Genomic DNA, 23,731 nt, shown 5'->3' on the forward strand with positions numbered 1-23,731 from the left:
ATGATTGCACACACAGTTGGCTATGCTTACAATGAAACTACACACCCTACGGCACAGTACACAACGACAAAGATGATCAATTCTCTGTTACAATGAATGAATGGAGAGAAAAAAAAAGCCCTGGAGGGACTTGGGACTTTCAGTGTTTTTTTTTTTTTTTTTTAATGCTAGCAGACGGGAACAAATCCAGACAATTTATTGCTTTGTTAGCTTTTTGTGCTTGCCATGGACCCTTGTTGCCATGGCAACAGAATCTTTGTACAAAAATGAACCCTGAACACAAGTTAGGTAGTCAACGTTCCAGGAACGTTGAGTTCTTGGCACGTTCTCGGCAAGTTCCTTGAACTGAATGGATCCAATCCGATGTTGTTTTGAAAGTACTAGCGGGGTCTTCTTTTTACCCCAGAACTAAATTGAAATACAAACAGATGAGAGGCTAAGGTTCCAGTAACATTTAGCTCTTGGTACCTGTGGTGCCTGGAACTAGAAGCTTCCAACTTTGCTTCCAGGAAAGCACAAGCGGGGTCTTTTTAGCACCCCGCAACTAAATTGAAGTTGACATGAAGCGTTATGAAGCTTAAGTCCCAAGAACCTTTGGCTCTTTGTACAGTATAAGTAGTTCCTGGAACTAAAAGGTACAGTTGGTCCCTGGACTGCCTAAAAGTACGAGCAAGGTGCACTTCCCAGACTACATTTAAACAGACCAAATCTGAAGCTAAAGTTCCAGGGACTTGGAACCTGTGGTTCTTAGAGCTAAAGTGATCCAATCGGATACGTTGGTTAAAAGTTGGAAGTTCTGGGGTGAAAAAAAAAAAATGTGGGCAACATTTTTAATGTTGAACAAAACAAAACAAATGGTGGTTACCTCTAAATCCTGCCTGAATTTTGATGTTTTCCTTGTGCGTTTGACTTCTAATTTGTTGTTGTCATCAGAAAAGGGAATTCCACTTCCTGTTTGTAGAAGTCACATGACCGACGTGTGCAGACTAAAAAAGGTTTTTGATTGAGTTGCACTATAACGATCCTCGTTTGTATGTACATATGTTCATATGTATAGAGCACAGATGGCGCGTGACGTGTAAAACTCATTTGGCAAGAATTAATGAACCACGTGACAAATGGCACACGAAATAGAAATCAGTTTTCAAAATGAAGACAAAAATGCAACCGGCGGGTCAAGAGCTGCTTTTTAACGTTGTTCAATCGTCTGCTTGGGTGGAATTTGTGCTCTTTGATGTTGGCGCTTTCCTCAACGCGCACGTGCGTGTGCGTTTAGTGCAACGGGTCGTCTGGCTCCATTCAAAACTTTATTTCAAAAGCAGCCGCCATTTCTTCACACGCCTTCACCTCTTGCACATTTTCCACATGTTACCGCATTATTCCAGAAAGGATGCAATGCACTTTTTTCCCCTCACAATTCTGCACACAACTTATTATGTCATCATTCATGCTTTTTTTTCCTAATGTTTGGGTTTTTTTTTTTTTTTTGTTCCTCATAATTGCACACATAACACCTCGTTAACTTGTCACAAATGTGATTTCGTAGTTTCCGATGTTTTAAAACATTTGCAGAAGTTCTACTCAGTCACGAGATGTTCAAATGAACAAGAAATATGAAATTCAAGTTCCAGGAACTTTCTGCTTTTGGCATCTGTAGGCTACTTCTAAGGAATTGACAGATTACAATCAGATCTTTTTTTTTTTTTTTAAGTATTGCAGTAGAAGGGTCGTTAACGTTAAGATTAATTTGCAATAGGCAAAAGATAATAATATGGAGTTCCAGAAACTTTTTGTTCTGTACACCTGTAGTTCCTGGAACTAAGAAGTCTGCAGGTTCCAATCCCATACGCTTTTGTTTCTTTTTCTTTCAGCACGAGTGGTCTTTTTAGCTCAAAAACTCCATTGAAATAGATGAGACCAAATCTGAAGCTAAAGTTCCAGGATCTTTCAGTTCTTGGCATCTGTCGTTGCTTGAGCTTAAGATGGTTCCGGGACTGTTAAAAGTACTAACCGGATATTGTTTTTAACCTGGAACTCATATACATTGAAATAGACCAGAGCCAATCTGAAGCTCAACATGTGGGAACTTTTAGAAAAACAATAATAATCCATATTGTCGTTTTGGGGGGTTGAGTGCAGAATTTTGAGGTCCATTTTGGGATCAGGCAGTAACATATTCCCCCCCCCCCCCCCCCTTCCCCCCCAAATATGGAATTGCGGCTGCCCCATAGATAAAGTTGTGTCTATATGGCTGCTATCCTATAAAATGGCAGTTTGGACATAAAGGACGTGAACGTATACGTAAATGACGGTTGCCGTGTTTTTGTTGAATCTACCCTGTGCTGTTACACTCTCAGCCCTTGGCAGTGAATCTCATCCACACCCATTATTAGCGCCACCTATTGGTCAAGCCCTGCACGGTTTGTCTAGTTTGCTGCAGTCGTTTTACCCCCACTCACCACCGGGAAAAAAAAAAAAAATCAGGACTAACATTATGACGAGGGATATTGCACAGGAGGGTTCCATATTGCACGATAATCACGCTAACATTCACTTCACACATGTCCTTATCGTTATTATTATGAATATAATTTCATATGTTGTCATCTCTTACATATTTGTACAAGTATCTTGTTGCGCTACAACCATTCAGAAACTAAGAACAATGTCGCTTTTCCACTGCACCACCACGTTGCCGGCGTAGCAGGGACGATTTCTTGGGCCGAGAAACACAATAAATAAATGCTAATGTTAGCATAGCCTTAGCTGTACTCCACAGTCTCCACTTTGCTGCCCCTCAATCTCCTCTTGGATCAAGTTGGACGTCTTCATCCATTGCGAACTGGGAGGAAACAACACGCATGCTCAGTTGACCTTAACATTGCAGCAAAGTGGAGACTGTGGAGTCTGATGCTTTGTTATCTAATCTTGCTGCCCGCAGTCTCCTCTTGGATAAAATGAAGCAGCCTGCCTCGTTTGTTAGATATTCAACTTTGCTTGAGCTACAGTCGTCGGGTCTCCCACATCAAACTTCTCAAGTGAGACCCCGCCCCCTTTCCTGACTGGAAGGTTTGAACGCGCTCATCATTAAAGTCTGAAGATAAAAGCTGCAATTTCAGCGTCAACTGATCGTACGCCGAATACAAAACGGAACGTTTGGAACTTTGCGGTGCCTCCGTGAGCAACACGCTCCGCGTGACGCGCGTTCTCGCAGGCGGACTGTGGAAAAGCGACATTTTGAAAGCAGCCTGGCCTCACATCGCTTCCGCTTTGATAACTTTTCAGTTGCCAGTAGTCATACATACATTGACATACACGTACATACATACACTTGGACATGCATAAGACGAGGCGGCGTGGTGGGGGCGGGGCCAGGAGAAGTACTAAAAAGGCCTTTCTAATACAAGAGCACACACATTCACACTACGTTTGTGCTTTTAATGGATGACCTTCAACGTGTGACGTCAACGATGGTAAATCGTGTTTTTAAAGGGCAAGAGGGGCTTGCTTTATGCCCACCTCAACAAAACAAACCGTCATTGTCAACAAAATGACCACCAATGAAACGCCTCCTTTTTGAAACGAAAGGCATCAAATGGAAAGATTTGATGCCGGGTTATCGGATTTTGGATGGCTCACCTCCAAGAGCCTCCCAGTTCTCGGACCTCCGACTTCTGCCACTTTTTGGGGGGTGGGGTCAACTACAAATTGCGCCGTGATTCCATTCAAACCAATTGCGACTCCAATCTCACCTGCGCCAACTCCCCGATGGCCTTTTATTATTGCAGCACCTGACCCCTGGTCTCGGGCAGTTTGAGGGCCAGGAAGCTGCCGACCGCCAGCGCCCCCGAGGCGAAGAGGATGGGCACGGCCTTGGTGATGCCCACGAAGGACGTGAAGATGCTGATGCCCAGCACGGCCGCCAGCTTGCACAGCGCGTTGAGGAAGCCGAACGCCGTGGTCCTGAATGCAGGAACATCAATATTTACTCATTCAACAAAAAACATGGCGGGGGGTGCAGATTTTTTCAAAACAACCCAACTTGCAAGCCAGTCCAATTTTGTTCCATCTGTCTTTCCATTGTTCTATCAGTCAGTCTGTCTGGCATCCATCCATAATATCTGTTCAGTCAAAAATTGGACCGACAAACGACTTGGGCCAATTTAAGCTAACTTATTTGCTTGGGTTTCTTTGTACGAACAAATGGCTCGTCTGCAAAACAACTCCGAATGTCCAGGTCATGTTTGTAAACGAGAATTAGCTCTCAAACATTTCTACCTGGTTAAATAAAGGTTAAAGAAAACAAAATTGAAACAATTCAAGAAAGTAGCAGGTCAGCCCCATTTTTGACCAAAACGAGGTTACTTTTGACCCAGCAATTTTAAGAGTGTACTTCTTTCTGTCCATCCATCCATGTATTCACAATAACAATCTAACATATATATCACAATATTAGGTGATACAGAGTCAAGCCACTTGGTGGCAGCAGAACAGCCTAATGCCAAACAAACGACATCGGCGCCATCACGGGGCGGTCCACAACCACAATCGGCGCCGCCGCTCCAGCCGTCGCGCTTGTCAAAGACAATCGGCATTTGCGTACCTCTTTTTTTTTTTGTTTTCTTCTTAATAAAGAGCTCAGTATTGTTCATTCGGAAATGTCATCATCATTGCTCTTTATTTTTATTATTTTTTTTTATTTTAATTTTATTTATTTTTTTGTGTGCGTGTGGGTGAGTATGTGTATGTGCGTGCGTGCGTGTATTTGTTAGCTCACCAAAAAAACCTATTAGAAAAAATCTCATACCGTTCACCTAAACCGAACACCGCCGTCAGGAGACCCGAGGAAGGACCAAAGAAAACCAAGGAAGGTGAAATCCAGCACCGACCAGGCACCCCCCACCAGAACTCCTCCCCAACCCAAGAAACATCCAGACCCCAACAAATCCAAAAAACATAAAATCAGGGAGGCCTCAAGAGACCGAAGGAGAGACCGAGAAAAGGAAGACCTCGGCTCTCCTGACAGCGGTGTTCGGTTTAGGTGAACGGTATGAGATTTTTTTCTAATAGTTTTTTTTGGTGAGCTAACAAATAAACGCACGCACATACACATACTCACCCACACACACACAAAAAAATAATAATAATAAAAAAATAAAAAAGAAATAAAGAGCAATGATGATGACATTTCCGAATGAACAATACTGAGCTCTTTAAGAAAAAAGGGGAAAAAAAGAGAAAAAAAAAAAGGAAGGAAGGACAGACGAAGCCGCGTGAGATCCGCAGACACCAGCCAGCCTCCGCCGATTCAACGACCTGAGGAGGAAAGCGGCATTCGCGTACCTCTTGTCGGACGGGTAGAGCTCGACGGTCAGCACATCCAGGGCGTTCCAGGAGGCGATGCTGATGCCGCCAAACAGGCAGAGCAGCGCAATCATGGCCGACTCGCTGTTGCCGAACGACAGGAAGAAACAGCTGATGCAGGAAATCACGCTGGAACCCGCTGGAGACGCATAAAAAACGACAAACGTTGGATCGAGCGACACGTTCTCTGCTGGCCAAATACTGACCGACATTCACAACACACATTCCAATATTTGTTCCATGAAATGATATTAACTTACTCCCAAAAGTCTTTTCCTTTCACTTTTCTGCATTGCTCCCACTAAATGAATGTTGTAGTGAGATTTGACTGTCCAATCGCTTTTTAGTCTTTAGGTATGGAACTGCCAATATTTTTGACTGGCATACACATTTGCAAATATGTTTAAACGTAATGTACTTGTAGGCTAAATTCTAAAAAAACTTTTTTCTTAAAATGCCAGTGTATTGACTTGCGCATGTGCAAGTAAAGAAAATCCTATTTTTATTTCACATTTAGCCGAAATTATAACAAATATGTTGTCTATCACGTTCATACATTTCATAGGGTACGAATGGTACGTGTTTTTGTCAACCGCTTCAGATAAAGTGCGCCGTTGCATGTTGGTACATTGCGATTTACACCACGTGATAGTGGCAGTATGAAAAAGTATCGAACGCACGCCGCTGGCAAAGCGCGCCGGCAGAAAAACGCTTACCGAGCATCCTGAGCCGGCCGATCTTGTCCATCAGCAGCGCCGACACGATGTTGCCCGGCAACACGGCCAAGGTTCCCAGGAAGCTGACGAAGTAGACCATGTAGGCGTTGTTCTCGTCGCTCACGTCGCTCAGCAGGCAGCCCTCCTTGTTGTGCAGGAAGGTGCTGTTGATCAGCCGGCTGTTGACCAACCTGTACTTGAACAGGTCTTCGCGGGGGGGGGGGGGGGGGGGGGGGGGGGGGGGGAGGGGGGGGTCGGAGGACAAGGACTTCAGTCAGGTCAACAGCACTCGCTCCAAAACACATTTGGGACTTTTCAGACAACACAGTTTGGGTTTTACACTGGCAGAAAGTGCTAAATGTGGGTGCTCCCAATAACGTATAAAAACGTTGTTTTAAATATTGCCATGGTCACAAAGACGTATTTTGTTGTTGTTGTTTTTATGCTCGAGCATACAGAAGGCTTTGATGCAGCCTCCAAACTGAAGAGAATGCTTGAAGCAATGGAAGTAATTACAAAAATGGCCAGCAGGCGGCAGCAGAGTATAAGACAGTATAAGAGATCAACCAGGGCCATGTTGCAAAAAGGCTTTTTTCCCCCCACAGGTTTGTGAATAATTAAGAACCGTAACTATATTCTAATGCTAATTGCTGCAAAACAGAAACAGATAGGAACATATGTTTTTTTCTGATGAAGAAGACACTCTAATCTTTCTTTTGGTAGGTTCCATGTTTTGTTTTTTTTATAGCAAAAGAACACAATATTCTGTGGGCCTTGCGAAATCCAGTAAAACAGCCGGGAGCGAAGGAGGTTGCTTCAGTCAAAATGGCTGCAGTTAATCAGTCAAAGGGTGTATAAAAGAAAGATACATCTTTATTTTCAAATTTATGAGAGGAACTAACAGGTAATTGGACACCACTAATTAGCTAAATTGCTCGTTCAGCCGAATAGTGAAGCAGCATGGGGAGATTGGTGAAGAATTAAAGCACCACGAGAAGCGGAAACAGGGCGGCGTGGATCAGTGGTAGAGTGGTCGTCCATCCGTGAGGTTGTGGGTTCAACCCACACCCCTGGTGATCATGTCGAAGCGTCCTTGAGCAAGACACTGAACCCCGATTTGCACCCAGTAGACGTGTCAGCGCCGACCGCTGGTGTGGGAACGTGAGGCTTTGTAAAGCGCTTTGGGTCCACAAAACGGTTCCGGTTGAAGAGTGGACTTCAAAACGGGACTTCTCTTTGTCACATCCAAGAAGACGTGGTGGACGGTAAGTTTGGAGCCCGTAGAACTCAGAAGAGGAGCCAAACCCACACCAACATTCTGGTTTGGTTTGCTATGGCGCAATATTGTCAAGCTATTCACTCATAGACGTTTGTCGAATTAAAGTCACAACTCCACCAAAAAGACCGGCGGGTGGACTATGAGGTGCTTCGAGTCTATCAAGGAAGCAAACTGTAGAGCAGAGGAAAGAGGATCGAGGACGGGAAAAACAAAAAAGCGAGCAGTTGCCGTCGGTGCGCCAACAAAAACGTTTTCACCTGCGAGCCGTAGAAAAGCTGCAAAGCTCTCTGGAGGCAAAACGAAACGAGGGTGGAGACGCAAAGGAAGGCGATCCGAGGAGGCGTGGAGAACCTCGCAAACCAGTTGTTGAAACGGACGTAGGCGTGGCTGGTCCTCAGCTGCTCGCAGTAGCGGCCAGCGGTCCTCAAAGAGGTCACGGCAATCGGAGAAAGAACAGTTCTGACAATCTCCAAAGTCTTCCTGATAATCGGCACTTGCACGCGTGCTTGGGCCGATACCCGGCGTTTTCCCCAAAATAGCTCCTCGTCCCAGTTGGGTTCGCGCGGATCATCTGGGTTGGTCAGGCGTAGGAGCTTCCGCAAGTCGGGGTCCGGGTCCGCAGGGTGGGCCACAGACGAGAACGGGTCGAGGGAATCCTGACGGTTGTCTTTTGGAATCAGAAGATTTCCTTGACTGGGGATCTCGAACAGCGTCTCCAAAAGTGACGGGCAGTCCTTCGAAGCAGACGAGCCCAGGTACTGACCAGCGACTTTGGTCACTACCGACCCTACCAGGGCACCTAGAATCAACACTGGCATGGTGCGGTCCGATTCTTGTGTCGTCCGCTTCAGGGGAACTTGTGCAACTTCTCCAACAATCATTGCGGTTGCCATCGGACATCGTTGGCGGCTTTGGCCACTGGCGACACGAGAGCTCTGCCACGACATCATGGAGCGGCGCCATGATGTCATCAACGTGAGGTCAAGCTCTGATGACCCGAGACCAAGACTTTTGGCAGCAGCAAGAACTTTTTCAAACTCCCACAAATGGTTCGGCCGACTTCTTTAGCCGTGTCGGCCTTTTTAACGCCAACGGCTGACTGTTAAGACACTGGATCACCCTAAACCCAACCAAGATCGATGGCTCCCCTCTTTGGTGGAGGTTCTCGCGCATGCCAGATCCACCACACCAGCATCTATTGAAACTCAAAAAAAGAATTTGCTTCTCCCACTGGTCGCTGAATTAGTGGAGGTTGGCGTTTGTGGATCTCACTCTGCTTCATCTATCCTTCCTTCCTTTAGTCTTTCCTCTGGTCTCTTGATGTCTCCCTAATCCTGAATTCAGATGTATCTGAGGTTGGTGAAATATTCTGGATTTGTGGGTTGATTGTGGTGCCTGGTTGGTGTTGGATTTCACTTTTTGCTTCATCTTTCCTTCCTTTGATCCTTCCCTGCGCCCTCCTGACAACTTTACCGCGCTGGCGGGACTCTCAAGTATCCGCTTAAGGTGAAGGGTCTTGGATTTGAATGAAAAAGCACTTGCATGCACGCACGCACACACAAACAATAGCAATGATGATAACACGTTGACTCGGGAAGGCGGGAAAGAATATTTCTGGTTCACAATCTGCCAGCAACACGAACCACTAAACTACCTTACGAGTGGTCCCCACAACTACTAACTGGGCAAGACCAAAACTTGTGGGTCCCGTGCGTTTCTCCTGATCTGGTTTGGCTTTCGAGGCCGTCTGGAACCTCAAACTTTCCCCAGATGGGGCCACGTTTCCATTACCTGTGTTGTAGAAGAGGGTGGCGATGAAGGTGCAATTCTTGAAGAAGGTATTACTGGAGGTGATGTCCTCAAAGTAGCACTCCTCGAACAACGAGTCCTCGAACACCATGGACCTCATTTTCAGGTTCACGAACCTTGAAAGCAGAATAGCCGGGGCAGACGCATTCGCTCGTGTTTTTTCCGACTTAACCGAGGCGAGCGGTTGTGGACTCACTTGTCGTTGAAGTACTCGCCCTGGCGGTGCACCTGGTTCTCCAGCGTGAAGTTGAAGGTGACGTGTTCCACCTTCTCCTTGACAAAGACTTTGGTGCGCGAGGCGTATTCCTGCTTCTGAAGGTACTTGATCATGTCGGGGAACCACACGGTCAAACCGTAGTAGCTGCGCCGGCAAAACAGGTTACGTGGTTAGAATATCTCGTGAACCGGGTTTCCCGAGCAAGATGGTCCGCTATATTCCCAGACCATTGGACAGTTTGCATTCCTGAGGTAAGATTACCTAAAGGACATGGAGAACCAGACGGCCATCATCATGTAAGTGGTGCGGCGGTACTCGGGGGAGAAAACCGTCAGGAAATTACTCCACACCTGAAAGAACATACGAGCACGTTAATGGCGATTAGTGGTCCATCTGTCCGAGACGCCGGCTTCCGATCGGGGGTCATTTGAGTGAATTCCCTACAAGGAGTTTGTCAAAGTGCAAGCCCTCAAATTCTCCCAAAATGGCTGACTTTGCGTACTGAAGTCATTTCATGTAGGGGGGGGGTTCTTGGGAATTTTTCGTTTTTTTCTGTTATGACAGCGTACCTCCTCAATTTCATGCCACATTTGAACTTTCTCAAAACAATTATCTAATTTTGATGTCTCGCTCTTGTAGTAGGCTAAAAATGTTGGCAATTCAAAACCACCCGTCTTTCGAGGATGCCAGCTTCTGATTGGGGCTCATTTGGGTCAATAGAGATCCTGACGTTGACGTCACTTGTCCCAAAATGGCCGTTAGCGCAACCATTTTGGCAGCATAGAAAACGCGTCTGCCATTTTGAGTAAACGGCAAACGCCACACTTTTTGAATGATTGACAGCTGTTGTGCACCAACTGCCACAACGAGAAGAGGCAACAAAAAAAAAGGATCCAACATGCTCCAGGCTACCAAAAGAGGAACCAATGCGTGGCCAATGTTGCACTTGGTACATGGCGGCTAAATCAGCAAATGCTAACTGTTACTACACGCAAAAAGTGGGCGGAATGTGGAGTTCAATGTAATAACGGACCACCATAAAGAAGACGTTTTACGATATGAATGACGGCGGCCCCGACCGATTTAGCAGATGCTAAGTTGCTAACGTGCATGAATAACACATTTTGACCAATCATAAAGGAAATCTGGATTGTAGGAACTTGTAAAGTCTTCATTTGATCAGCAAGAGGAGGTCATTCCACGCAGCAGCGTCGCCAAGTTGAGGGGGAAAAAAAGCTTTCCTGACACTTCATCGGCAATCCAACATGTCCACCTTGCGCATGTATATCATCATATGCCTTTTTTTTTTATCAAAGTGACTGAATGCTCTTGGGCGGAACGTTGACAAGATAAACGCTAGTTTTCGCCCTCCGGCGTCATTGTAGACCAATAACGCTGCACAAACACTTTCCTGCCGGAGGGGGCGTGTACAGAGAAAGTCACGTGACATCGGGATCTCTGTTCCCTCCTCGAAGAGCATCAAGCCCTGCAATTGGCCCCAATGGCTGCTTCAAAGCAAATACAAGTTCTCTGTTCCCGAGCACATTCCTGAATTAGCGTTTGTGTACCTGATGGAAAAGCGAGGTGAGCTTCAGCCTCCACTTCTGATGCCAGGTGGCGCCGTCCCCCAGGTCCACCAGCTCGTCCATCTGCTTCACCGTTTTGATGGTGGTCACCTGAAATCACGTCCGTTTCATTCAGTTGAACGCGGTGAAAACAAGATGATGATGATGATGATGATGATGATGATGATGATATACACTGCGACAAAAAAGTCAGGGATAGCGTGCTTGTGAGTGGAATTTCAGGATGAAGTCAAAATGCACTTGAGCTCATATGCTCCCAAAATCGTATAAACACGTTCTATTTTAAATATTGCCATGGTCCCAAAGACGTATTTATGTTTTTTGTTTTTTTTTCATTTATGCTATAGCATACAGAAGGAGTTGATGCAGCCTCTGCACTGAAGAGAATGCTTCAAGCAATGGTAGTTATTACAAAAACAGCCAGCAGGTGGCAGCAGAGTATAAGAGATCAACCAGGGCCATGTTGCAAAAAGGCTCTTTTTTATATTATATTATATTATACAATATTGAATATTGCTGCGAAACGGAAACATATAAATATCCGTTTTGTTTCCTGATGAATGAATAATCTTTCTTTTGGTCGGTTTCATGTTTTCATAGCAATAGAAGACAATATTTTGTGGGCCTTGCAAAATCAGTCCAAATCCAGTAAAACAACCGGGAGCGAAGGGGGTTGCTTCAGTCAAAATGGTTGCGCGTGAATGAGTTAAGCTTTACAGGTGAACTCAACTTTGAATGCGCAGGTTCAATCTTTCAGTACGTTTTCAACAAGTTCAATCATAAAGAGCTGAATGTCATAATTGACATCAGGTGGTCGATCCACGAGTGGACCAATCGGCCGTCCAGGACGACATGACGACCGACAGGACGACCGACATGACGACCGACAGGACGACGCTTCAACCAAGAGTCACCAAACAGACACAAAAGTGGACGAGCTCGGAAATGTCAACACCCGTCGTGAATCCTGCCGTTCTTTGAGCGCAGTGTGGGAACCGTCGTAATGTGCCGCTTACGGAGAAAACCCTCTCCGGATATCCTTTGGCCCTCATGTTGGTGTCGTGCACCTGCTTGAGAATCATCCAAGCCTCGTCGTGTTTCCCGTTCTGCAAATTCACAAAACCGTTGTCACATCAAAAGCAGCCCACCCGCACGTCCCGACTGAGTCGCGAACACACGTCGGACTGACCTCCAGGTAGAAGCGCGGGCTCTCGGGCATCGTGGTGAGCGCCGAGATGGCCGCCACCGACGGGAAGGCGCACACCAGCACGAAGACGCGCCAGCTGTGGAACTGGTAGGCCGAGCCCATCTGGAAGCTCCAACCTGACGGTGGCCAATCATATTCCACGGTCACCGGATTTTCATTTACACCCCCCCCCCCCCCCGCCACACACACACAAAAAAAGAGGACACGGCCCAGATAGCAGTTTTTTAATTTTGAAACGCTTCTTAGTAAAAAAAAATGAATATTTGTTCCAAAATTGTGGAAATTGTCAAGAGACTTTGCGGGCAGCGTGAATTTGCGCAAGGTCGTGCAAATCTCACCGTAATGTGGGATGATGGCCCAAGCCATGGCGGAGGCGTAGATGCCGCCGATCATCCAGAACATGCAGAGCCAGCTGAGGTGCTCGCCTCGCTTCTCCTGCGCCAGGAACTCCGAGTAGTAGGAGAAGACGATGGGGATGGAGCCGCCGATGCTGACGCGGGAACCGGAAGGAGAACAAGTTGAGAGATGACGTCGCGGCTAGCGGCTAGCGGCGGCGCCGGCGCTCTTCCCTCACCCGACTCCGGAGGCCAGGCGGCAGAAGAGGAAGGAGCTGTAGCCTTGCATGAAGGACGAGAAGAAGGCAAACACGCTGTTGATGGACAGCGAGATGAGCAGCGTTTGCCGCCGCCCGATGCGGTCGGCCAGGCCGCCCCACACGAAGGCGCCCACCATCATGCCCAGGTAGACGATCAGGCCTGAAGACAAACAAATAGGGATGGAGGAGTTCAAAATCACGCCACTTTTACTGCACAATCGGAGAAAGGAAAGGAAAACCCCCGCCACAGGTTGGCTTTGGCCACAGGTGCTTCTGCTCAACTACTCGTTTACCTGCCGCTTGAGTCGAGCACCTGTGGCCAAAGCCAACCTGTGGCGGGGGTTTTCTGGACCTGGATTTGCCACCGCTGGTTCTCATGCGATTGCTCAAACTAGAAAAGCCGCCTCGAAACAGTAGAGATACTCTGGTATGCCCGGTGCCGATTATTCGTAGTCAAGGAGGCCGATAACCGATATTTCAAGCCGATATTCGTTGGGCGGGGAAATATTGGCGTCCAAGCTTTCAAAAAGTCGCCTTTGAGTCGCCCTTGCCGACGCCCGGCGTGCTCGCGATGGCCGAGCGACCTCCACGAGCCAAAGATCCTCGGCCGGGCAGAGAGGGAACACTCCATTACTATTTATAGTCACCCCTCTCCCCCCCGCCTCCGTGTGTGCGCGACACACAAGCCTGCAGTGAGACACATCGTTACACACACACGCGGACACACACACACACACACACACACACACACGCGGCCTGGAGCTTTTCAGCATCGTTGTCACAGACTCTCCATCGTCCTCCCCTTTCTCTTTTTTTCCCCTCCCCCAACTTCCTCTCCGAGCCTACAGAGATGCTCAGCTGCTCTGACTCCCCCCTCCCTTGCACCCCCCCCCCATCATCCCGCTCGTGTCATCGCTGCTTCTCTCGACTATTTGCTTTGCGTCTTTTCATCAGCGTGACAATAAAGTTATGTTTGTGCAGGTGGCCTTTTGTTGTACGAGATGATTTTTATGTCTTTGCAAACCCAAACGTGTGTGAATTCTGATGATTATGTATATATATATTAGGGGCCCTGAACACCATTCTGCAAAGTTTGAAAAAAAAAAAAAATCATCTTCAGACTCCTGCTTGACAGACGGACGTGAAATTGTGTGGACGTGTGCAACATAGCAGGATGTACCAACAAGTCTCGGACCCAAACCTGTAAAAAAACAGAAATTTAGGCGTGAAGCAGCCATTTTTGGCCAAGTCCAAGTTTCACATCTAATACTGGATGGACAAAACAGTCTCAAGGTCTCATGCCTGAAATTGAACACAAAGTCGGCCATTTTGACTCAAAGCAGCCATTTCGAGCAAATTCCAAGGGATGAATTTTGACGTTTTGATGCTAAAATCAATGAGTTTCATTGACAGACATGAAGTTGGGTGGACGCATCCGTCATGACCGGATTCACACACAAAAAAGTCTCAAGGACCCATCCCAGGAAGTCCACCATTTTGGCCTGAAGCAGCCATTTAGGGCGCATTTCGGGCTTTTGCTTTGACTCCGGTTCTAAAAAATAATGAGCCCCAAACACCAGTTTCACCGACGGACATGAAATTTGGTGGACGTGTCAAAGAAGATGCAAAAAAATAGTCTCCCAAACTGAACAGGAAGTTAGCCATTTTGAGCCAAACATCCATCATAGCCATACTAACGTAGTCTCGAGATGCTGACCCCCCACGCCACATCATGACCCCCCCCCCCCCCACGCCACATCATGACCCCCCCCCCCCCAATCCTCAGCTTGTCCAACGGCGTGCATCTGGTCAGCACGCTGCTGCATTGCGGCGACATCTCGCCACGTTTCTCTGCCATGCTGGAGTGAAGCACATGAGTCACGCGCGCACTCCTCCAGGCCGACACGCTAATACACACGCACAAGCTAGTATGCTAATATGCGCGGCCGTCGCCGTGGAAACACCAGCACAGATGCCCAGACGCCAATCCATGGAGGAGGAGAGCGAAAGTCACCTTCTTGTCGCTGCGTCAATCCGCTCGAGTGCTTTAAGCGCCTCGCACCTGTCTCGAGCAGGTGTAATTGTCTCAGCACAACCGTGCTCCAAAATGGCCGCACCTGATCATACCACCCTCAAATAAACACCTGGTGGCATTACACAGGCGCGCAATCCAAAAGGATGAAAAGGATCCCGTCTAAAATTGAACAGCCGGAAACGTGCAAGACCGCGGCTCACCAGGACCCAACTTGCCTACCCCTGGGTTAGGGTTAGGTTTTGGATGAGGGTCAGTGTTTTGGCTTGGGTCTGCAGGGATGGCGAGATCCGGTCTTCGGGGGCCGCAGTTCCCGCAGGTCTCGGACGGCTCCCTTCGTCATGATCAGCTCGTCGGCGAGCTCTGCTTAAGCCTGACAACGATAATCAGCTGCCGTTTGAGCAGCGAAACATCTCAAACCTGCAGGACTCCGACCCTCCAGGACGGCAGTTTGCCATCCCTGGTTTAGGGTTTGCGTTCAGGTGACTGAAATATAATGGGGGGGGTCAGTCAAAATGAACCCCGACCCCAGTTTCGGCGATCGAGAAGAAAGAGGATCTCCGTGTCTATCAAACCAGGACAGACACCAAAAAAAGTCTCAAGAATTCATGCAACTGAACAAACAGGAAGTCGGCCATTTTGGGGCCACTTCCAAGGCTCATACTGTGATGAAACTCATAAGGAACTTTGCCCAATCAAAGGCAGGCTTTCCAAACTGTCGGGCACTTCTTAATAGCTCATCTTTTTTTTTTTGCCGGCGACATCAGTTTTGTCAAAGTGGTGCATTTAACCTTTGCTCGGTTGTCATGGAAACTGCTGATTATTGTCATCGGGACAATCAAAAGAGCAGACAAAGTGTTGATTGGACACTTGACAGCCGGCAAAATGACAAACACTCGCTCACATGAGCTGACTGGAGCACGCGGGAGGCTACATTAGCGACAAGATTCTTGACAGCTTGTCGATAAGTGTGTGGGTGCGTGCGCGCGCGCGTGCGTGCGTGGGTGCGTGCGTGCGTGCGATGATAGATGGCGGCTGCGATGAAGCAGGTGTGATGTGAGTCACGTCAAGACTGCAGTTTGTTTTTATTAGCCTGACTTGTATAGCAAACGCACGCTGATATTTTTTTTATCAGCCTTGGTGGAGGTCCACGCTACACTGAGTAGGTTAGTACCAGGTGTTTAGAGTTAGGCCAATGTAGATTCGGACCTACATTCCATCAATAAGGTTGGGGGTTAAGGTTCAAGTTTATATTAGGGTCTAGGTTTAAAGTTTGGGGGAGTGTTAAGGTCATTTTAAGGCGGTTGGGGTTTAGAATAAGGGTTCGGCCAATGTGGATTCTTGACCAAATTCAGGGGTTCGTATTAAAGGGTGTTGTTTTGGGTAAGGTTCGAGTGAAGAAGGGGTCGGAGACAGTGTTCAGGTTTGAGGGGTTCAGGGTTTTGGATTAGGGTTTGAGTCAGGTTTTGGGTCAATTCAACGAATAGGGTTAAGGTGGCGTTGGGTGTTAGGGTTTTTTCAGGTTAGGTGTCAGAGATTATGGATTAAGATTAGAGTTAGGGTTAACGTTAGGTGTTAAGGTTTTAGGGAGATACGGGTTTTATGTGTGAGATCTGGAGTGACCTTGAGATTTGACTTTTAAGCAGAGTGAGAGCTCGGGGGCCGTTCTTGCCTAAATTTAATGTTTGCGAGATTACGGTTTTAGAGGTCAGGAGTCAGGGATGTCGGGGTTTATGGGGAATGTTAGGCTCGAGTTCAAATAAGGTTTTGGGTAGAAGAGGCTTTAAAAGTAAGAGTTGGGATTAAAATAAAATCAGGCTATTGGGTAGAGTTTTTGTCGGGTGTGGATTCTTAACTAAAAGGGTCGTGGAGTCTAAAGATTACAGAATGGAGTCAACATTTGGGATTAGGTCAAAGGGCCAGGATTGGGACGAGAGCCATTTAAAGTTAAGGTGACGGTTTTGTGTCGGGTTGAGATTCTTGCCTCCATTTATTGTGAACTTGCTTAGCATCAGCACCGGGAACGTCTTGAAGGTCAATCCAGGTAGATCGAGGTTTCTACAGGAATGATATGGGAAGGATTAGGATTCGTGCGGTTTGGGATGGGGTTAAGGGTTTGGGGGACGACGAGGTCCAGGGTTTGTGTTTAGAGTTCAGGGGTCTTGCTTAAATGGATTGTAAACGCCCTCGTAAAGGGTTAGCGTTTCCACCGGGAACCTCCAGGTAGAAACGTCGCCGAGAAACGTTCCTCTCGGCTCAGGTGGGCGGGACAAATTCTTACCCAGCATTCCCTTGTTGGGTTCCGACAGGCACATGTCCTTCTCGGCGCTGGGCAGCACGAACCCGACCACGAAGATCTCCACGCCGTCTGCCATGAGCGCCAAGCCCAGCACGAAGTAGAGCGTCCACTGGAACCTCCCGTGGCCGCATTCCTGCAGGATGCTCTCGTACTGCTGGGCCAGCTCCTCCTGGTCCTTCCTGCGCTCGCCCTCGTACGCCGACAGGTCCCGGAAGTGCTGCGCCTGAGCCTGCGCGTGCGCCGCCGCGCCGTCCGCCTTGGCCGAGTCCCGCCGCGGGATGCCCTGGTACTCGCCCTCGTAGATCTCGTCGTCCTCGTCGTGGCCCTCGGTGGAGTCGCTGTGGGCGTCGTCGTCGTTGGCGCGGCTGTCGTTGCGGTAGTAGCCGCCGCCTTCGCCGCCGTCGCCGGCGTCGCCGCCGGGCACCGCGGCATAGTCGTCGTCGTCGTCTTCCTCCTCGAAGCGCTTGTAGGAGCGGCGGGTGTACTCGTCGGCCATCTTGTCCACGCCGCGCCCCATTTTCTTGCCCACCTGCTTCTTGGCCACCTTGGCGATGTCTTTGGCGCCGCGGACGAAGTCGGAGCGGTTGTCCCCGTAACGGCCGTCGTCGTCCATCTCGGGATGCGGAGGTGCTGGCTGCTCGCTGCGTACGGGATCAGGAGCGGTCCGAGCGCATGAGGGAGTGACGTGGACTCCTGAAGGCCACACCCACAACACCTGATCGGCTGCGGCTGCACGCTCGCTCCTGCTCGTGCGTGCGCGACCCTGAACAAATAACAGCAACTTGAAACAACGGCAAAAAAACTTTGGACTGTAAAGATTTCAAAGTAGGTTTTCAAGCCATGGTTAAGATTTCCCATTCGTACTCCAAGATCAAGGTTCCAGTCATGCTTAGCTCAAGTCAGGGTGCAAAATCTGAAAGATGGGGTTTCAAATTTGGGTTTAAGCCCGGGTCAGGGTTTCAAAATAAGGTTATGGCAATAAATTAGGGTTAACGGAGGTTTGCAGCTTGGGTCGCATTTCAAATGAGCTTTTCAAGCCTGGGTGAGAGCTTCAGGGTGAGCGTTCAAGACCAGCTTGGGGCTTTGAAGTTCAGGTTTCAAGAGCAGGCAGGTTTTATTTTAGGATTTTTTGAAGTTTGAAGGTTGGGTTGCAAGCGCTTTCAAAATTGGCTTTCGAGTCTGGGTTGAGATTTCAAATGAGAAATGAAAGCCACGACCAAGGATGTGCCTTCAGTCGGGGAAAAGCCAGCTCGCACCTCAGCTCAGCTAGGTTAGCGCTTAGCTCAAGCATTACATGCGCACACTGATTAGCTTGCGTCGCTTTGCGCTGACATTTAGCGAGCACGTGAAGCGCGTCTGCGAAGTCCAAGTGGAAGTTGACCAAACATTTCTTGTTTGCATTTATGATGGCTTGTCTTGGCAGTATTGTGTCGTCGTGTCAATATTTTTTTCCTGTGGCTTCCTTTCAGCTCGCCACATCCAAATGTTGGCAGCGAATGGCCCAAGTTGAGCATTAAGGTTGCAAAGGCACACAAATGTGAGTGTTAAGGTGGCGGAAGGTGCGGTTAAGGGTTGTGGTTGTCCTAAAGACGGTCTTATGATAAATGTTGCCGTGGTTGTGGGATCGGAATGAAGCCGTTGTGGGGGCAGCCATTTTGTCCTATAGCACCCTCTGCTGTTGAGTGAAATTGACAAGAACGTGCGTCACCTGAGCAAACAATCCAGCAGAGGGCGCTATACATGGCATCAAATGGCAGGCATGGACGAAAACAGAGCATCTTTCGACGAATGGTGGCACGACCAACAAAATCTTGCAAAAGACATTTTGACCTTTGGCTCGTTAATATGGCAGCATGACAACCACTTCCAGGTGGCTTTCAAAGGCCATTTCTCCATTTTTTTTGGTCCTGTTCCATCTGAAAGTACGCAGAAACCAAGAACGCACGGATGTTGTTCATGCCTGCCATCTTAAACCAAGTGTGCAGTGCTGGGATGCTTGTAAAGGATTGGCTGGGAAAATATTGCATTTTTTCTCTCCCGGGGATAAAAAATGGGCTTGACCGATACATGGCGAGGCAGAGGAAATAATATCGAAATATACGTTATAATAGCAAATAAAAAGGAGGGGGGGGGCTGAACTGGGGATACACAGACTTCTGACGGGGGCAACAGCCCCCCCTTGCCCCAATATAGCGCCATCCCTGTCCAGAAGCATTAGGTTTTTACTGCCAAACATGCCTCGGGTGTGTGTGACGTCATAACAAGAGGGGGCGCGTGTGTGATGGTGATGATGATGATGACGGTGCTGGTGTGAAGATGAACACAAGCCCGGATGCAAATGAGCAACGACAGTGGCCTGTGGGGGGGGGGTTGTAAAATATCGACCGACCCCTTTTTCTATATATATATTTTTTTTTTAAAGGACAATATACATTTTCATGCATTTGATATCCAGGATTCTCCCAGCAAATATCCATATGTGAAGGGGGGGGGGGGGTGAAGGGGGGTTGGTTCTAAGGCAGCAGCAACGCTGCACAAGTGCACATGACAAGGTCATTTTGACGCACGACGCAGAGCGCCGGAGCCCCCCAGTCCCCACGAAGGCGCCCCTCCTCCCCCTTGCATGCGTGCAAGTCCCAATGATCGCGTGCACGTTTCGCCAAATTGAGCACAATCGTGCAATGCGGTGATGAATCATTAGGAGGAGAAGAGATCGATGGAAAAATGGCAACGTCGCCAATTTACACACAGCAATTGGAAACTTGCTCACGTGCGCGCCACGGTAACCTTCAAGTCTCTTTTTATTCCTTGGCGGAGGTCGCCACAAGCGCACAACGCCGTGCGTCTCTTATCGCTTCAATCCAATGGAGCCAATTGATGATAATTAGCCTCCTCCTCATCTCATTCTTCTTCCATCCATTAACCATCATTTTAATACATCACGTGCATAATCATCATCATCATCATCATCATCAAAACCAAATCATGATGTCCTACCTTCTTGTAATGATTTGATGTCTATTTTAGTGCAGGCAATGTGAAGCGGCTCCTCTCCTGTCTTCTTTCCCCTCTGATGGCTGATGACGTCGTCGGGGACGGCCACGCCCCCTCCTCACCATCCTTCATAATAAAAAAATAAAGAAGAACAAGTGTGTGTGTGTGTGTGTGTGTGTTCTGCTGCGCATGCGCACCGCCAGGCATGGCGCAGTGGCGCGTGCACGCCGCACGTGCGCCGGGCTCGTGCCCTCTGATTGGCCCATGAGGCCACCGGGAAGCCGCCCCCTGGTGGTCGTCAGGATGCACCACGTACACAGGTGAGGTGGGACAAATGAAAGGAAGCAAGGAGGAAAGATGCAAGGGAAGAAGGGATGAATGGGATGGAAGGAGGTATGGAAAGGAAAAGGAAAGGAAAAGGAAAGAAAGCGTAAGGAGGAGCCGTTGAAGGCGGCAAAATTGAAGTAAACATAAACATCGCGTAATGACCAGTGAAGGAAAAGGACTCATTTCATGGCTTGGCTGCAATATCAACTTTATACCAATAGAGGGCGCTAACAGACTGTGAAACAGTCCTGAGCGGCTGTTGAGTCCACGGTAAGCGTTTCACAAATATTCAAACTTGCTTGAAATTTTGCGCGTATGCAGTAAGATGTGCTGCCGGCTAAGTTTCGCGGCAACAACTTTGTGTCGACCAATTTATAAACACACACACACACAAAGGTGAGCGAGCAATGGCGTTCGTTGACACGATGAGGTCAGAGTTCAGTCAAGTTCATCCGCACCGGAGGCTGAATTTGCCTCGCGTTCCTTCCTGATCCCGAGTAGAGTTCCAGACCAAAATCCCGCTCCTAATCTCGCGACAAAATCGGACAGCATGAAACTCGCGACGCTCCCTTTTTCTTCCTCACTATGAAAATTGCAGTACCCAAAAGTAGTGCAAACGTGACTTACTGGCGTGATGACGACCCAAAAAGTCCAAACTCGTGGACTCGTCAGCACATTTGAACCCTTTCCAGCATTTGAAAAGAAAAGCACAACATTCCGAGGGAGCTACATTTGCATGTTGCTATGCAGGAACAACAAAGCGTCCACGTTTTGGGGGTGAAGGGCGGCGCGTCTGCGGGCCAGCGGCAAGTCCGGTTCCGCCGGCGCGCCGCTGGCCGGGATGGACAGAAACTTCTTGGCCAGCGGCGCCAGCACGCCCGAGCGCTCCTTCCAGAAGTCCAGCAGCGAGCGAGCCAGCGGGATCTTGTCGCTCATGTACTGTTGGACCACCTGGCGCCCCCAGCGCTGCTCCTGACCGCCCTCCTCCTTTTCGTCCTCCTTTTCGTCCTCCTTTTCGGCCTCCTCAATGCAGGCGGCAAAGAAGTCGTCGACCTCGGACGTCTCCGCCGAGCGCGCACCTGATGCAAACACAACAACGCGGGTTGCTTGCCGTCACATCAACACATGCAGGCCCACCTGGAGGTGTGTGTGTGTGTGTGTGTGTGTGTGCGTGGGTTCATAAGGCATCATGGGGACCCCTTTCTGGGTTTTTACTATCATTGTGGGGACCACGTGTCCCTTTAATGTCCAAACCTCTTTTTGAGGGTCAAAACTTGGTTTTAGAGTTTAGGTTTGAATTGGGTTAAGGGTGAGAGTCTAGGAAACGCATTATGTCAATGAGATGTCCCCACTATAAATGCAAACCCAACGGTGTGTGTGCGTGTGTGTCACTACTTATTTCGTAGCTCGCCACCACGGACCACTAGATAGTTTTGTTCTGTCTTATGGGTCACATGTCACATGACTAAAAGAGCGTCATTTGTATGAAATATTTTGGAAACATAATTACGGATTTATATGTGCTATCAAAAAATGATTCATATCATATAAAGTCTGCATCCAAGAAGATGGATAACATTTTGTAAATATTATTTAGTGATTCATGACAGACAAAGCGCTTATAGTGAGAAAAGTGTCTGTCTGCCTGTCTGTCTGTCTGCCTGTCTGTCTGCCTGCCTGTCTGCCTGTCTGTCTATCTGTCTGCCTGTCTGCCTGTCTGTCTGTCTGTCTGTCTGCCTGTCTGCCTGTCTGTCTGCCTGTCTGTCTGTCTGCCTGTCTGCCTGTCTGTCTATCTGTCTGCCTGTCTGCCTGTCTGTCTGCCTGTCTGTCTGCCTGTCTGTCTGCCTGTCTGCCTGTCTGCCTGTCTGTCTGCCTGTCTGCCTGCCTGTCTGTCTGCCTGCCTGCCTGTCTGTCTGTCTGCCTGCCTGCCTGCCTGTCTGTCTGCCTGCCTGTCTGTCTGCCTGTCTGCCTGCCTGCCTGTCTGTCTGCCTGTCTGTCGACTTGAGTGGAGCGTGTGACTGACCGCCCGTCAGGACCCCCGGCGCCTGCGACTTGTCGACGAGCTGCGCCAGGGTGCCGATGACCTCGTCATATTCCTGCGAGCTCACCGTCCTCCTCAAGAACGTCCTCAGGGACGGCGACAGAGCGGTGGCCACCTTGTGGTGCAAATCTATTTGGAACTCCGAGTCCACTGCCTGAGATAACTTCGCTTTGAGCTGCGGGACGAACATTTCAAGCATTAAAAAAAAGAAGAAAAGAATCACACAAGACGGGATGAGTGACGCCGAAGGAACGTCGTTTTCCGCGATCTTCCGAAATACAAAATTCCGTCGGGCGGGTTACCTCGGTCACCACCTGACTGTCGCCGTGACGACGGAGCAGAGCCTTGAGCAGCGTGACTTTCGCGGGGAGGACCAGGTGAAGCGTGGGCACCTGCGCCGAGAGGTGGCGCTTGGCCTCGTCGAACGGCGCCAGCAGCGCCGCCACCTGGTCCAGCAGCTCGCCGTCCACGGCTTCCAGGAAACGCAGCTCGTCGCGAGCCAGCAGGATTTCGCGGAGCTCGCCCGACTTCAGCGCGTCCTTGACGGACTTCAGCGAGCCAAGTTTGGAATGCCGGCCGCTCGCCGACGCGTCCTGCAAAGGTCGCGCCAGGGCCTCCTCCAGCCTAAAATTCAAGCGAGCCGTGCACATCAAACTGAAAGCCGTCTTCATTTTGGGAACAAAAAGTCAACAAAAAAATCATTAAAAACTACACTCGTGAATAAACGAGAACTGGGACTAAATCATGATGCATTTTGGTCGACTAATGAAGTTGAGACGAAAATGTTCCTCACTAAATAACTGGACTCAAATCGAAGGACATTTGAGTTCAAGAACAAAAACGAGACAAAAGTGAAATATAATTTTTTTTTTAGATTTTGTCAAATCTTGTCTGTGACACTGTCATGTGACCCACAGAGACACGCCCCCTTTCAAATGTGCCGCTGTATTCTTTTGCTTTCGGCTCACCGTGAGACTTAGCGTTGTTTTGGTGCTTTGTGATGCGTTACAAAATGGGTTTGCTTATTTTTTGTACTCATTCACTCATTTTACTTTCAAATATTTGTTTGGTTTTCTGGTTTTATTTACCTTTGCTGCAAAACCAATTTCTGTTCCATGTACAGCACTTTGTATACAGCAACGCTTGTTTTCAAGTGCTTTATAAATAAAGTTGAGTTGAGCGCAACATGCGCAAACACACGCGGCAGACAGGAAGTGGATTCACAGCGAAAGGTTAAAAAAGTATATTTACAATGTCAATTAAAT

The 23,731-nt window shown here is 48.5% G+C and overlaps 1 protein-coding gene across 1 annotated transcript; it reads right to left on the minus strand.

Annotated features, from left to right (window-relative positions):
- Nucleotides 1-2,188: 2,188 nt before the first annotated feature.
- On the minus strand, nt 2,189-20,251 carry sv2a (synaptic vesicle glycoprotein 2A). The gene is made up of 13 exons (XM_086078172.1): nt 20,102-20,251; nt 17,087-17,867; nt 12,753-12,933; nt 12,517-12,668; nt 12,161-12,294; nt 11,988-12,077; nt 10,954-11,061; nt 9,647-9,735; nt 9,365-9,529; nt 9,151-9,284; nt 6,081-6,287; nt 5,344-5,503; nt 2,189-3,963 (listed from the first exon to the last, which is right to left on the minus strand). Exons 2-13 carry the CDS (start codon nt 17,715-17,717, stop codon nt 3,780-3,782), a joined length of 2,235 nt encoding a protein of 744 aa, XP_085934298.1. The 5' UTR covers nt 17,718-17,867; nt 20,102-20,251; the 3' UTR covers nt 2,189-3,779.
- Between the last annotated feature and the right edge of the window lie 3,480 nt (nt 20,252-23,731).

This window comes from Leptonotus elevatus, chromosome 6, assembly GCF_054856555.1.
Source record: "Leptonotus elevatus isolate MCC_2025b chromosome 6, RoL_Lele_1.0, whole genome shotgun sequence".
NCBI lineage: Eukaryota > Metazoa > Chordata > Actinopteri > Syngnathiformes > Syngnathidae > Leptonotus > Leptonotus elevatus.